General features: G+C 47.2%; 1 protein-coding gene across 3 annotated transcripts; it reads right to left on the bottom strand.

Annotated features, from left to right (window-relative positions):
- Positions 1–531: 531 nt before the first annotated feature.
- GPR45 (G protein-coupled receptor 45) lies at positions 532–13,993 on the bottom strand. 3 transcript variants are annotated; one of them, XM_066577834.1, is made up of 3 exons: positions 5,594–5,765; positions 5,378–5,498; positions 532–2,075 (listed from the first exon to the last, which is right to left on the bottom strand). In XM_066577834.1, the coding sequence occupies exon 3, from the start codon at positions 1,947–1,949 to the stop codon at positions 828–830; it is 1,122 nt and encodes a 373-aa protein (XP_066433931.1). In that variant the 5' UTR covers positions 1,950–2,075; positions 5,378–5,498; positions 5,594–5,765; the 3' UTR covers positions 532–827. The 3 variants fall into 3 exon arrangements, with proteins under 3 accessions (XP_066433931.1, XP_066433935.1, XP_066433926.1); XM_066577838.1 differs by lacking the exons at positions 5,378–5,498; positions 5,594–5,765 and adding an exon at positions 13,936–13,993; XM_066577829.1 differs by lacking the exons at positions 5,378–5,498; positions 5,594–5,765 and adding an exon at positions 10,889–10,979.
- Positions 13,994–15,565: the final 1,572 nt, after the last annotated feature.

Genomic DNA, 15,565 nt, shown 5'->3' with positions numbered 1-15,565 from the left:
ACTGTATATACTCGAGTATTAGCCGACCTGAATATAAGCCGAGTCAATACGTTTTATGAGAAAAAACTGGTAAAACTTATTTACTCGAGTATAACCCTAGCTATACTTGGGTATATACTAGGTTAAAAAAAAACCCACAATACTCACCTCCCAGCCCGTGTCTGCAAGCTGCTTGAGAATTCTCCCTGCTGTCATCTTCCTGCTCGGCTTTGAATTTCCCCGCTGTCAGCGCTGTGTAAGTAAGCAGCTTGCCGCATCGCCGGGAAGACCATCGCGCCGGGGACACAGACGCCGGCTGGGAGTTAAGTATTGCGTTTTATTTTTACTTCACTCGAGTATAAGCCGAGTGGGGCATTTTCAGCATGAAAAAGTGTGCTGAAAAACTTAGCTTCGACTCGGGTATATATGTTAGATCCATGTTCGGAATATTGAAGACATTATGGAACATTAGTGATTTAAGAATATACTGGGATGACTAAATCAAAGCATAATAAACTCAAAAAGGCACATTGTAAAACAAAGGCAGAAAGATACGAAAATCCTACTTTTATTTCTTAATTATTGCAAATAGTTTGGCACTCTTTTCCCTACTGCTCATTAATCATCTTTCCCTTTAAATATATACACTAATTCAGTGCAATCTTATTATTCTCCCTTTACCTCTTCTATAAAAGGTTAACACATTTGAGCTTCTTGAGTCATTAGAGAAGAATCAGTGGAACAAAATAGTTGCATCAAAATGAAAAGAAACAACAAGAACTAAAGAAATGTGCAATATATTAGGCAGAAATGTTCTGTGCTTGTACAAGAATTCCTGAAGAGCTCTTCTAGACAGCAGACTGATGTTCACTGCAAACATAGATGGTACTAGGACGGATTCTCCTTCTTGTCCTCCCTGGAATCTTGGGAAGGATCTTAAATGTTTTGGGCATAAATTCCATGCAGGCTTCCCGAAACTTTTTTATCCTCCAGCAATATATGACAGGATTGAAAACAGATTTGAGGTAAGTGAGCCACAAAATGCAAGTGCTGATACTATAGAAGGAGGAACTGTAGTAGAAAGTCCTACTGAAGACAGAAAGCAGACTGAACACAGAATGTGGAAGCCAGCAAAGCGAGAATCCAATAAAGAGAATCAATATGGTGGTGAAGGCCCTGGTTTTGAAACTCATGTCAACATTCAGCTGATGAGGCCGCTGAAGTCCCATCAACCCTAACTTGCTTACTTGGCTGAGGCATAAGCTCTCCGCATGGTTATGAATCCTGACAGCATTTCGTCTTACTGTGTTTAGGATGCATAGATAAGAGTATAGCATTACACTGAAAGGGATGAAGAACACTGCAACCACCAGCATTACTGCATATGCCCTATCCGACGAAAACTCTGTATATCCTAAAACACATTGCGGCGCTCGTGTTGGAACTTCCACTAAGGTCCAACCTACGACAGATGGAAAAGAAATACAAAAAGAAAATATCCAAGAGGAGCAGATCATTATTTTGGCACGGTGTGGGTTTAGTTTATCCTGTCTCTGAACAATGATCAGGAAACGATCAACACTGATAATAAGTAGTATGGCAACCCCTTCTAACACAAAGAACCAGTAGAGCATGGCTGATATCTGGCAAAAATGCGAACCAAAGTGCCAGGTCCCAGTGATAATTGTCACTGCAGTAAAAGGCATGCAAAACAGTGACAACATGATGTCAGAGAATGCAAGTGTTGCAAGAAGGAGGTTGATTGCAGAACGCATGGCTGGCTTTTGATAAACAATAAGGCAAACAATGGCATTGCCTAAAAAAGCAATGGCAATCATTAATATCATTATTATTGCCAGTAATATCCTGAGTGGGGTAGGGAATCCATTAAAAGTGGAGTCTTGGCTCAACGTTGTCACATTAAGATTGGGAAAAGTACAGCTGCCGAGAGCCGTGCTATTGCAGCCCATGCTTACAAATCAGGAATTCTATTTGCATTTTTCATTGACTTGTAGATCCCACAAATCAGATCTATCCAATATAGTGTTCATGTATCAGTTAAGCACTGTTCCATATTTGTCCACATCTTGAAATGTCTGGTAAAGAAAGAAAAAAAAAACCACATGAATACGACATCTCATGAAGGTAGAAGATGACATTTATAAACAGTATAGCAAGTAAGTCAGAGATAAACTGAAGGCGTTTTGTGGACAGTTTTTACCAGTTGATGAATTTTAATCACGAAGTAAACCACCAATTTTTTGTCATTTTTTTAAATTAATTTCAACATAAGCCTTTGAACGTCAGCTACAATGCAAAATGGCTGACTAAAAAGTACGGAGTTAGGGCTCCTTTATATGGGCGCTGTGATTTTCAGCTGCCCGCACACGACCACATAACAGGAGAAAAATCGCATGAACGAGAGGCAGCCGTGACCAAGTTGCAGCTGCATCTACTGTTTTAACCCCTCCTTCAGACGGTATACACACCGCTGCCCGGAATTTCTTCAGGCAGGGGGAAAGAGTTTAGCTCTTCTAAACTCCCACCCCCTCCCTTTGCCGGCAGCCGTAGTGTATTAAACTCCCGCTCCTTGTCAGGTGTTGGCAAGGGGAGGGGGCGGGAGCTTAGCAGAACTATTGTACTAATCTCCCACCTCCTCCCTTTGCCGGCAGCTGGCAAGAGGTAGAGAGGGGGAAGGAGTTTACCAGAGCCGCTGCTAAACTCCCTCTCACTTCCCTTTTCCGACAGCTCTCATAGCCTCCCATAGGAGTCTATGAGACCAGTTGGCGTATTACAGCAAAAGATAGGTCCAGACCTATCTTTTCTGGTCAGCGTAAAAGCGGACGTCCGGAAGGCGTACCGGGTGCATCTTTTCCAGCCAGCTGATTTTGCGCACAAAAAATAAATTAATTAAAAATCGCCCATCTGAACAAGTGCATTGGAATTCAATGCTTCAGATGGCCGCAATTTTCAGTCAATAATAAAATTCTCATGTAAAAGGAGTCCTTAAGGTGCTTTTAGACGGAACGATTAACATTCAAATAAGTGAAAGTGAACGATAGTCTCTAAACACGAGCCAATGACAAACAATAATCATTCACTTTTCATTTCTCATTCATTTTAAGCAAGCTAAAAAACCATTGTAGGCTCTTCACTTATTGTCCGGTTTAAACAGAGCTTGTTTTGTCCCTCTTATTTACTTATACAGCCAATGTGAAAGACTGAACGATTCTGACTTGAAAAAGCCAACTATGTATCTCCTATATAAACAGGCTGCCCAAAAACGAAAGCGCTAATGATGACATCACTTGTTCGTACAAACGATAACACTGCCCAACGATGATTTTGTTTCAGGCTCAAAATTAGCATATTCTTATGTATTTCTATAAGCTGAATTCAAAAATCACCATGAAAATGACCGATTAGCTCTTGCTTTGGAGATACAGTGACATGTCATTTTTTAGAGCTTGCATTTTTATTTTGTGGGAATTTTTTTTTCCTTTTTTGGGGGGAGTTGTCACACCTCTGAACTGACATAACACAACGTTCCCCATATGTTTGTAGGTTATAAACATAATAAATGTTGCTATGAGTTTCATTTTGTTTCCGTTTTTCTTTTTTTCAGAATTTCTGGTTTTGGAGAGCTTTTAAAGTGTAAAATTTGCTATATCAAAATGCCATGAAAATGTGTAAATTTAGTGAATAATTTTTGTTACATTTGTGGTGAAATAACATTTTCGTCACAGAAACGCAACCTGATGCCTCTTGTGAAGACTGCCTATCATCATTATTTTGGTGTGAAGGTAGGGGCCCAGGATAAGTCACGGGCTCCACATATATGTTGCAGCTCTTGTTCAGTTAAACTACGAGAATGGCTGAAAAAATAAAAAACGATCTATGGCTTTTGCTGTGCTTATGGTTTGTGCCTACAAACCATACAGATGACTACTGTTTCTGCTTGACTCCGCCTATAAAGGAGGGATTGTCAAATGAAGAAAACAGAAACAGTTCAATACCCGAATCTTTCATCTGCTATTCGATCTATTCCACATTCAGATAGTTTACCAGTTCCTACTCCACCCCAACATTATGAGCTTGAAGTAGAAAATGAAGAAAGTGTGGAAAAAGAAGAACCCAACAAGCCTTCCACAGCTCATCACCTCGACTTTAAGGTAAAAGATGATACACCGCACAGACTGAATCAAGCGGAATTGAGTGATCTCATTCGAGACCTTGACTTGTCAAAGAAGATGGCAGAACCTCTAGGGTCAAGACTACAGCAATGGAATCTTCTCCAACGTGTTGTCAGGGTCTCACAGTATAGAGAACGTCAGAGTAGAGATGAGCGAACGTACTCGGATAAGCACTACTCGTCCGAGTAATGTGCCTTATCCGAGTACCGCTGTACTCGTGCTGAAAGATTCGGGGAGCTCCGCTGCTGACAGGTGAGTCGCAGCGGGGAGCGGGGCAGAGCGGGCGGGAGAGAAGGAGAGAAAGATCTCCCCTCCGTTCCTCCCCGCTCTCCCCTGCAGCTCCCCGCTCCGCGGCGCTCCCCGAATCTTTCAGCACGAGTACAGCGGTACTCGGATAAGGCACATTACTCGGACGAGTAGTGCTTATCCGAGTACGTTCGCTCATCTCTACGTCAGAGGGATCTGCTTCCTTTTTTTGAGAAGAAAAACAATCCGGTTGTTTGCTGTGGCGTTAATGACTTGATGAAATGTTTGAATTTGAACCATGATCCAACTGACTCCTCCAAGCTTAGTTTGAAATCTGTATTACTTCACAACGGCAACCACTTTCCTTCTACTCCTGTTGATCATGCAGTTCACATGAAGGAGACTTATGCAAACATTACAGCCCTCCGCGACTCAAATATGCTGAACACAAGTGGAAAATCTGTGGTGATCTAAAAGTCATCGCTGTACTCTTAGGAATGCAACTGGGGTACACTAAATACTATTGGTTTTTATGTATGTGGGACAGTAGGGATAGGAAATCACATTACACTCAAGGGGACTGGCCTGCAAGAAATCTTGACTCTACCCAGAAAAGTGTCATTGCTGAGCCTCTCGTGGACCCAAAAGATGTTCTTCTTCCACCCATTGATATAAAGCTGGGTTTAATGAAACCTTTTGTCAAAGGTATGAACCAGGAAGGACAGGCATTTAAGTACTTAAGAGACACATTTCCTAGATTGAGTGATGCAAAGGTTAAGGAAGGTATTTTTGTTGGGCCACAAATTTGACAACTTGTAAAGGATCCTGCGTTTGACCAAGTTTTGGAGGAAAAAGAAAAGGAAGCTTGCCAAGTCTTAAAGGGAGTTATTCATGGATTCTTAGGCAACAAAACAGAGGATAACTACACTCAGTTGGTGACAGTACTTCTGGAAAAATACCATGCACTTGGATGCAACATGTCCCTTAAAATCCATTTTCTCCACTCCCACCTAGACTTTTTCCCTCCTAATTGTGGAGCTGTCAGTGATGAACACGAAGAAGGATTCCACCAGGATATTTCTGTAATAGAACAAAAATATCAGGACCGTTGGAATGAAGCAATGCTTGCTGATTAATGCTGGTCTGTGTGTAGGGATGCTCCAGAACTCACTTACAAGAGGCAAGCCAAAAGCAAACGATCTCATGAAGTCCCCACATGATTCTCTTCACACCGAACCACCTGCCAGGAATTCGTCCATCAATTTAGATATCTTAGAATGTAACTGTCATAAAAAAAATTTTTAATGCGCTTTCAATGTTTTAGCATATGCAATTAAAATGTGTCATTTACTCTTAATCTGTAAAAGTAACATACTTCCACCTATTGTATATCACAGAAACTAGAGCTAATAAAAATTTTTCTTTGTCATATTTGTTTTCTGACCCCAAAATTGACTCATGAAGTTAAAGGGGTTGTCCCGCGAAACAAAGTTGGGGTATACACTTCTGTATGGTCATATTAATGCACTTTGTAATGTACATCGTGCATTAATTATGAGCCATACAGAAGTTATTCACTTACCTGTTCCGTTGCTAGCGTCCCCGTCTCCATGGTGCCGTCTAATTTTCAGCGTCTAATCTCCCGATTAGACGCGCTTGCGCAGTCTGGTCTTCTCTGTGTTGAATGGGGCGCTCGTGCTGGAGAGCTGCTCCTCGTAGCTCCGCCCCGTCAAGTGTGACGATTCCAGCCAATCAGGAGGCTGGAATCGGCAATGGACCGCACAGAAGACCTGCGGTCCACCGAGGGTGAAGATCCCGGCGGCCATCTTCGCAAGGTAAGTAAGAAGTCACCGGAGCGCGGGGATTCGGGTAAGTACTATCCGTTTTTTTTTTTCAACACATGCATCGGGTTTGTCTCGCGCCGAACGGGGGGGGCTATTGAAAAAAAAAAAACCCGTTTCGGCGCGGGACAACCCCTTTAAGGAAACATTCCAAAATATTTTTTTTGTTGGCCAGTGTAATTGGCTCATCTAAAAGGACTGTGCTATCTAGCAATCAGAGCAGTCATGCCATTCCCCCTCCCCTATCCAGTAATCACAGCAGGGATTCCTCCATAGTGGTAATATTACAGCTCCTCCTAGTAATCATGGCGCTTTTTTCTCCCAGTCATCTCCACTATCGGAAGCTTCTGTGATGCGCCCTCTCCCGGGTTATACATACTTTTTATTAGCACAGAATGATGCTTGGACTGTTCATTTCTAGATGTGTTAGCTTTTAAAATGTGGCTGCTTTCTTGGCTTATCGTGTATCTTTGCTGTGTGCCATATGTTTCAGTCTGTATTTTTCTACGCACCTGAGCAGCCTACTATAAAGCTACATGTTCCTGCTCCTGCATTGATCTCTGATAGACCCTGAAGCATAAGGGACCATATCAATATCAGTTGTCCTCTGCAATACTGGCAGCCTGTGGCCTCCCCTGCTGGTACATATTCCCTTCCTGTTGGGAAGGAATGGGGAATTGGGTGTCTCCCGTTCTAATGATAGGCAGGGGCTTCAGTGGTTGCCCCCCGCAGCTGACACAGGGGCGCAATTCCAGCTGCCCGGAAACCCCCCAATGTGGCTGGATAAAATGCAGGGGCGTCGCTGGGATGGGGGAGGGTATAGTGGCAAAGTGTTTAGTGGCACAGGCTCACAAAAACGTTTTCCTCCCTCTCTACTGCCTCCTGTGGCAAGCTGAGTGGAGGGGCTGAGATAGGAGGCTCCTCTACCTCAATCCTGAATCCAACCTGCAACCAGGACTTCATAGCAGAGAGGCAACCAATAGCCAAACCTACAAAGGAGAAGATTCCACCAGTGCAGACCACGATGAAGAAAGAGAGCTTGACAAAAGTGAGGATGACTGGCTTTGGGTCTCATTTTTCAGCGTCCACATCTTATTACATAGAAGGAGGAAGATGGATTATAAATAGAGATGAGCAAACCTACTCGCCCGAGCGCCGCGATTTTCGAGTACTTCCGTACTTAGGTGAAAAGATTCGGGGGGCGCCGTGGGTAAGTGGGGGGTTGCATCGGGGAGTGGGGGGGGGGGGGGGGAGAGAGAGGGCTCCCCCCTGTTCCCCGCTGCTACCCCCCACTCCGCCACGCCTCCCCCCGGCGCCCCCGAATCTTTTCACCCGAGTACGGAAGTACTCGAAAATTGCGGTGCTTGATCGAGTAATTACTCAAAACAAGTATATTCGCTCATCTCTAATTATAAAACTTGCCTTTAAAAGCCATGTGTTTGCTCCTGGACATTTAATCCCTTAGTGACCAACCCTGTTTGCGCCTTAATGACCAAGCCAAATTTTGGAAATCTGACATGTGTCACTTTAAGATAGAATAACTCCGTAAAGGTTTTGCATGTCCAAATAATTCTGACATTTTTTCGCTACATATTGTGCTTCATTTAGTTGGTAAAAATAGAATGATAGAATTTGTGCATATTTATTTAAAGCGCCAAAATTGGGAAAATTTTGAAAAAAAAATCATCATTTTTTCACATTTTCAACTGCAATATGTCAAATATGGGCAAGCATACTGTACAGATTTTTATGGAGATATATATTTCTATCGGTTTACTTTATTCTGGAAGCAGAATCCCACTGGGTTGTGTGCATTTGGCCTTCGACAGTCTTTTTTTGGTGCTTCTTTTTGGTTAAAAAAAACAAGAAAAATCATGTTTTTTTTTTTAACAGGCTTTTTTTGGTCATTTGTTTTTCCCCCTATAGAGGAGCCTGTGAGAAAAGGCCAGAAAAAAAAAACTCCAAACCTGCAGCATACTTTAATTTTGAAAAAAACACCATGGACCCAAAAAGCAGCAAAAGTGAAAAACATGCCATGAAGAAAAAAAATAAACTGCAATCTTTGTAGGGCTTTCCCAAGCTTCCTGTAGATTTACAGCTAGAGATGAGCGAATGTACTCGGTAAGGGCGATTTCGCAATCGAGCACCGCGATTTTCGAGTACTTCACTACTCAGGTGAAAAGTACTCGGGTGCGCTGTGGGTGAGCAGGGGGTTGCAGCGGGGAGTGGGGGGGGGGGGGGGGAGAGGGCTCCCCCCTGTTCCCCGCTGCTACCCCCCACTCCCCTCTGCAACCCCCCGCCCCACAGCGCACCCGAGTACTTTTCACCCGAGTAGTGAAGTACTCGAAAATCGCGGTGCTCGATTGCGAAACCTCCCTTACCGAGTACGTTCGCTCATCTCTATTTATAGCCAATGTCTGGTCTGGTCGGATCACAGCAAAAAAAGCACCAGTCCCAAAAACGTGTCGCTTCTCAAAAAAAGACTGTCACCGACGTGCCCTGCGCATCCACCGGGCCGAAGAAAGAAGATCCGGCCACGACGCAGAGAAGATGACGCCGCGGCGAAGGGAAGATCCGGAGCGGGCGGGAGGTAAGTTTATTCTTATTTATTCTTATTTTCAGCCCTCATGTCCGCGGGGCAGGAGGGACCCGCTACGGATTCTCCATGGAGAAACCGTAGCGGGCCTCATTTTCCCCGTGGACATGAGGCCTTAGAGTCTGCGCCGTCTCCATTCTGTCACAGCAACCAAGATAGTAGTTAGCTACAAAATTCTTCCCGTTAGGCGGGGTTCACACGAATGTGCTTGCCGGCATGCCATTTGTGAGCTCGCAGCCAGTACGCAATGATACGTGTACTTGCACCACTACCCATACACTATCTTGGCATGTATACGCGCCAAGATAGCGCATGCCACAAATGTTTTTCGCCTGGCTCATGTACGCTGCAAAAACTGCGTTAGCAACATGGTCTAATGAACCCAGCCTAAGGACAGATGCAAATGAATGTATATTTCTCCCGTTAGGCGGTTGTGATAATCACGGCCGCACAATGGGACAAAGCGATAATGATTTCAATAGGATTTCAGTGGTTTTGTTTTCACTAGCGCTTTTCTCGGACGTTCATTGTATGCGTGAAAAACGATTGAACATGCCCTGCCTTTCCTGCTGAAGGGGGAAGAAATTCTCCTCATTCAGGCGCAACAACGCTCCGTGTCGGCGAATGTAGTTGCGCCATCGCTCATCTGAAACCGCCCTAATGTAGTAACCACCTGACAGTCCTTTCTGCTTATCACAAGTCAATGGCGAACTACACAACGCATGCAAATATATCTTCTGCAGCGCAAAACCTGCCAAGTCTTTGGATATAAATTTTAACCAAAGATTTCAACATAAAGTCAAATCGGGTCGACCGGATCAATGTATGCTGGTGATGTTTTTTCACAGCGTGTGGATAACATTTCATTATCATATCCGCGGTGCGTGAACCACAATATGCTGCCTATTCCTCGCCCGCGAATCCACTGCCCGCAGGCTACGTACGGATGTACCTGAGACCCTAGATGCAAATTCCCCACTGAACACAATGCGATGCAAAAACTGCACAGATTCCAACTCTGATTCTGCGCTCCGCCATGTGAATACAGGCTTCAGACAGTTCGCACCCGCAGCGGAGGATCACCCCTGGACATGATAGCGCTGCATGCTGCGCCGCTTCATCTGGGGAAATAGTGGGGCGCGGCAAGCCGGAGAGACCCCATTATAATTAGTGGGGTCCTTCCGGCGCCATCTGATTCAGCGCTTCCAGTTTTTCCGAAGACGCAGCCAACTAACAGAGAAAGTACTGGTGCTGTGAGCGCCGTCTGGGAGCAGGTGTAGCGTCCATTTACATGTGTTACAAGTTGCTGCTAGTGTGAACAGTGCCTAGTAACCCCTGCACTGCTGGAGCTAACAAGGCGGTAGCTGCAGGCTACATGTGTGCTAGTGGAAACAGTACCTAGTAACCCCTGCACTGCTGGAGCTAACAAGGTGGTAGCTGCAGGCTACATGTGTGCTAGTGGGAACAGTGCCTAGTAACCCCTGCACTGCTGGAGCTAACAAGGCAGTAGCTGCAGGCTACATGTGTGCTAGTGGAAACAGTACCTAGTAACCCCTGCACTGCTGGAGCTAACAAGGTGGTAGCTGCAGGCTACATGTGTGCTAGTGGAAACAGTACCTAGTAACCCCTGCACTGATGGAGCTAACAAGGCAGTAGCTGCAGGCTACATGTGTGCTAGTGGGAACACTGCCTAGTAACCCCTGCACTGCTGGAGCAAACAAGGTGGTAGCTGCAGGCTACATGTGTGCTAGTGGGAACACTGCCTAGTAACCCCTGCACTGCTGGAGCAAACAAGGTGGTAGCTGCAGGCTACATGTGTGCTAGTGGGAACACTGCCTAGTAACCCCTGCACTGCTGGAGCAAACAAGGTGGTAGCTGCAGGCTACATGTGTGCTAGTGGGAACACTGCCTAGTAACCCCTGCACTGCTGGAGCTAACAGGGTGGTAGCTGCTGGCTATAGTGGGCAGCAGTCGGCTACTACAGCCCTTTGTATGGAGGCACACGCATACAACACAGTCCACCAGGTCACTACCTTCCTGACTGGCCGCTCTCCCCGCCGCTCCCGGACACCACAGCTGGGCCCAGCTGCTACGGACAACGGCCCGGCTCACACAGCCTTCCAGGGGAGGGCCCAGCACTGTCAGCGCTGCGCCTGCTCCATGCCTCTCACATGCAGCCATGTAACCCCTGCGCTGCTGGAGCTTACAAGGTGGTAGCTGCAGACCACATGTGTGCTAGTGTAAACACTGCCTAGTAACCCCTGCACTGCTGGAGCTTACGAGGTGGTAGCTGCAGGCTATAATGTGCTAGTGTGAACACTGTTTAGTAACGCCTTCACTGCTGGAGCTAACAAGGCGGTAGCTGCACGCTATAGTGTGCTGTGGGAACACTGCCTAGTAACCCCTGCACTGCTGGAGCTAACAAGGTGGTAGCTGCAGGCTACATGTGTTCTAGTAGGAACAGTGCCTAGTAACCCCTGCACTGCTGAAGCTAACAAGGCGTAGCTGCAGGCTACATGTGTGCTAGTGGGAACACTGCCTAGTAACCCCTGTTTACACTAGCACACACGTAGCCTGCAGCTAGCACCCTGTTAGCTCCAGCAGTGCAGGGAGTTACTAAGCAGTGTTCCTTCTAGCACATTATAGCCTACAGCTACCACCTTGTTAGCTCCAGCAGTGCAGGGGTTACTAGGCACTGTTCACACTAGCACACGTGTAGCCTGCAGCTACCACCTTGTTAGCTCCAGCAGTGTAGGGGTTACTAAACAGTGTTCACACTAGCACATTATAGCCTGCAGCTACCACCTTATTTGCTCCAGCAGTCGAGGGGTTACTAGGCAGTGTTCACACTAGCGGCAACTTGTAACGCATATGAATGGATGCTGGAACGGCTCCCTGACAGCGTGCGCAGCAGCAGTACTTTCTCTGTTAGTCGGCTGCGTCTTAGGAAAAACTGGAAGTGCTGAATCAGATGGTGCCGGAAGGACCCCACTATCTATAATGGGGTCTCTTTGGGAAATAGTGGGGAGCTGCGCTGCAGGTCAGAGTGAAGTGGCGCAGCATGCAACGCTATCATGTCCCCGGGTGATTCTACGCTGCGGGTGCTGGAGCTTACAAGGTGGTTGCTGCAGGCTACATGCGTGCTAGTGGGAACACTGCCGAGTAACCCCTGCACTGCTGGAGCTAACAAGGCGGTAGCTGCAGGCTACATGCGTGCTAGTGGGAACACTGCCTAGTAACCCCTGCACTTCTGGCGCTAACAAGGCGGTAGCTGCAGGCTACATGTGTTCTAGTGGGAACACTGCCTAGTAACTCCTGCACTGCTGGAGCTAACAAGGTGGTAGCTGCTGGCTACATGTGTGCTAGTGGGAACAGTGCCTAGTAACCCCTACACTGCTGGAACTTACACGGCGGTAGCTGCCGGCTACACGTGTTCTAGTAGGAACAGTGCCTAGTAACCCCTGCACTGCTGGAGCTTACACGGCGGTAGCTGCAGGCTACATGTGTGCTAGTGGTAACACTGCCTATTAACCCCTGCACTGCTGGAACTTACACGGCGGTAGCTGCAGGCTACATGTGTGCTAGTGGTAACACTGCCTAGTAACCCCTGCACTGCTGGAGCTAACAAGGTGGTAGCTGCAGGCTACATGTGTGCTAGTGCAGGGGTCCCCAACTCCAGTCCTCAGGGACCACCAACAGGTCATGTTTTCAGGATATTCCATGGTAGGAACACCTGTGGCTATGTCTGAGGCACCAACAATAATTACATCACCCGTGTAACACTGAGGAAATCCTGAAAACATGACCTGTTGCTGATCCCTGAGGACTGGAGTTGGGGGAACACTGGGCTAGTGGGAACACTGCCTAGTAACCCCTGCACTGCTGGAGCTTACATGGCGGTAGCTGGAGGCTACATGTGTGCTAGTGGTAACACTGCCTAGTAACCCCTGCACTGCTGGAGCTTACATGGCAGTAGCTGCAGACTACATGTGTGCTAGTGGGAACACTGCCTAGTAACCCCTGCACTGCTGGAGCTAACAAGGCGGTAGCTGTTGGCAGTATTAGTGTATCTTGATGCCACCGGAAGCTAGGGGTTTGACAGGAGGAACGCCTCTCTTACACCCCTAGCTTCCAATTGGCTCAAAACCTGAAGGTGCTACTACTGTGGATTGTTGCCTGAAGCAGCCGGTGCTGAGCTCCAGAGCTGTGAGTCCAGGTAGCCGCTGGTCTTCTCACAGACTCGCTACTCTGCCCTCCCTGCAGTCTTCGGAGAGTGTAATGTTCGAGCAGGGAATACTGATAGCAGGGCTTGATCACAGGGACGGCATTGTGTTTCCAGCTCTCCGCGCTGCAGTAATTGCGTTTCTTAATGTCCCACCGTCTCTGCTCCCTGGTCGGCTGCTTGCGGTGCTCAGTGCTGGACTAAAATGCTCATGTCCACCCGTCTGTGCTCCCCGCTCTGCCACTGGGTTCCAAACTCTGAGCTGGCCCCGGCTGCACTCTCCCCTGTGTTCCGCTACAGGCTCCGGCGCTGCTATGTCCACAGCGGGGCTCCCCACCGCCGCTCCTCCAGCCCTGCAGTGGGAGGCCCCTGATAAGTCCTCCGCCACTCCAGAGCAGCACCCAACGGAGCCACAGGGTGGTGAGTAAAACAGCTGCGGAGAGGACGCCACAGCACACTTACTAACAGCCAATGCGGAGGTAGGAGTGTGAGAGGGCAGTCCCTCTATGCAAGCCCTGTCACACCGCTACCTTGCGATGGCGTCAAGATACACTAATACCTGCTGCAGGCTACATGTGTGAATAGTGCTTAGTAGCCCCTGCACTGTTGGAGCTAACAAGGTGGTAGCCGCAGGCTACATGTGTACTAGTGGGAACACTGCCTAGTAACCCCTGCACTGCTGGAGCTAACAAGGCGGTAGCTGCAGGCTACATGTGTGCTAGTGGGAACAGTGCCTAGTAACCCCTGCACTGCTGGAGCTAACAGGGTGGTAGCTGCTGGCTATAGTGGGCAGCGGTCGGCTACTATAGCCCTCTGTATGGAGGCACACACATACAACACAGTCCACCAGGTCACTACCTTCCTGACTGGCCGCTCTCCCCGCCGCTCCTGGACACCACAGCTGGGCCCAGCTGCTACGGACAACGGCCCGGCTCACACAGCCTTCCAGGGAAGGGCCCAGCACTGTCAGCGCTGCGCCTGCTCCATGCCTCTCACATGCAGCCATGTCCTGGTGCAGGCGGCAGGAAGACGAAGGTGGCCATCTTGCAGAGTGTGGACAAGACAGGAAGATCCCCCAACAATGTGTGGGCGGATTGTTGCAGAGCCTGCCGTGTGTAGCTGGCGGTGTGAGGACAGGCGAAGATTTCTGTCACGATTATCGCGACCGTACAATAAAAATAGAGTGTTTCGGTAAAGCTGAGTTTAGTATTTGTATGTTTTATCGTGGCCATAATCCCCACCTCCTCAAGGCCGCCATAACTGTGTGAGGACTTGCCTTTACAGTCTCCTGCCCACAGACAGATATGTGCTGTGGAATCTGCAGTAAATAGCGCTCATAGCATGCTAGGGCAAAACAGCTGTGGAGGAGCATGCTTCATTTTTTCGTGATTTCTGCGTGGACAGCTTCCATTGAAAACAATGGAAGCTGTCCAATCTGTGGCTCTTCCGCAATCACATTGCAGAAACATTGCGGATGCCGATGACGTAGTAGTTAAAAAAAATATATATAAAAAATCTGTACTGCATGTGTCCGACGGCGAGCCATGTTGACCATCCGCAGTACTGAAGAAAAAGAAACTAACCAGGTACACACGGGCGCCGCTTCTGGCATTCGGATTCCGCTGCGGGATTTTGCACGTGTCCACCTCTGCCGTATGCAGGGGGCCTAACCCCTAAGGCCTGGGTCACACAGGTCGTATTCTCGGCGGATATCTTGCGGTTTTGCCGCAGCGAAAAAACGTGAGATTTACGCTGGGAAACCGCAGTTTCAAAACCTGCAGCAATCGGCACCCATGGGGTGGTTTTACTGCAATATTTTTTTTTCTCTCCAGCTTTTAGTTTTATTGGCAGTAAAATGCTATATTAAAAAAAGGGTTTTTTTGATCTATACTTTATTTTAAATATATTATATTTTCACCAATAAAGTATGGGAATGGGTTCCTCATATTTTTTGACACTGACATAATTTGTATAGTTTGGGATTACAGGGTGCATACAGCGACAGTTTCGCTTAGTGTCAGCGGTGGGTCATTTTCTTTTTTATGTATAGATTTTTATTTTATTCTGTAATATTTTTTTTTTACCTATGTTTTGTAACTATATCTTTATAACATTTATGTTCCCCACGACGTTATGGTCTCTTTTTTTTTAATTTCACACTTTTCCACTGTAGTGTCCATAGGAGTCCCAGTTACAAGGGGAAACATCCCCCTGTGGTGCTACATTGAGCCCATGCAGCCTGAAAAGGAGAAGGCAGAAGTGGTTAAAAACGGCTTCTCCCTCCTCCTCTGGGGCCTCAGCTGTGTCTGACAGCCGAGGACCCGACCTGCTGCTGCATGATCACAGGGGCAGACGCTTTAAGCCTCTTTCACATGGGCGACATCAATGTGGGCGTGAGAAAATCGCAGCGATATTGCAGCTGTGTTCTGTGTGATATTGCTGAGTTTGATGGAACGAAATAGACCTTATTAACTATAATGGCGTCCGT

Source organism: Eleutherodactylus coqui, chromosome 1 (genome assembly GCF_035609145.1).
Source record: "Eleutherodactylus coqui strain aEleCoq1 chromosome 1, aEleCoq1.hap1, whole genome shotgun sequence".
NCBI classification, from domain to species: domain Eukaryota; kingdom Metazoa; phylum Chordata; class Amphibia; order Anura; family Eleutherodactylidae; genus Eleutherodactylus; species Eleutherodactylus coqui.
Note: the sequence above shows the minus strand (reverse complement) of the source record. Positions and strands in the feature narration are given on the sequence as shown.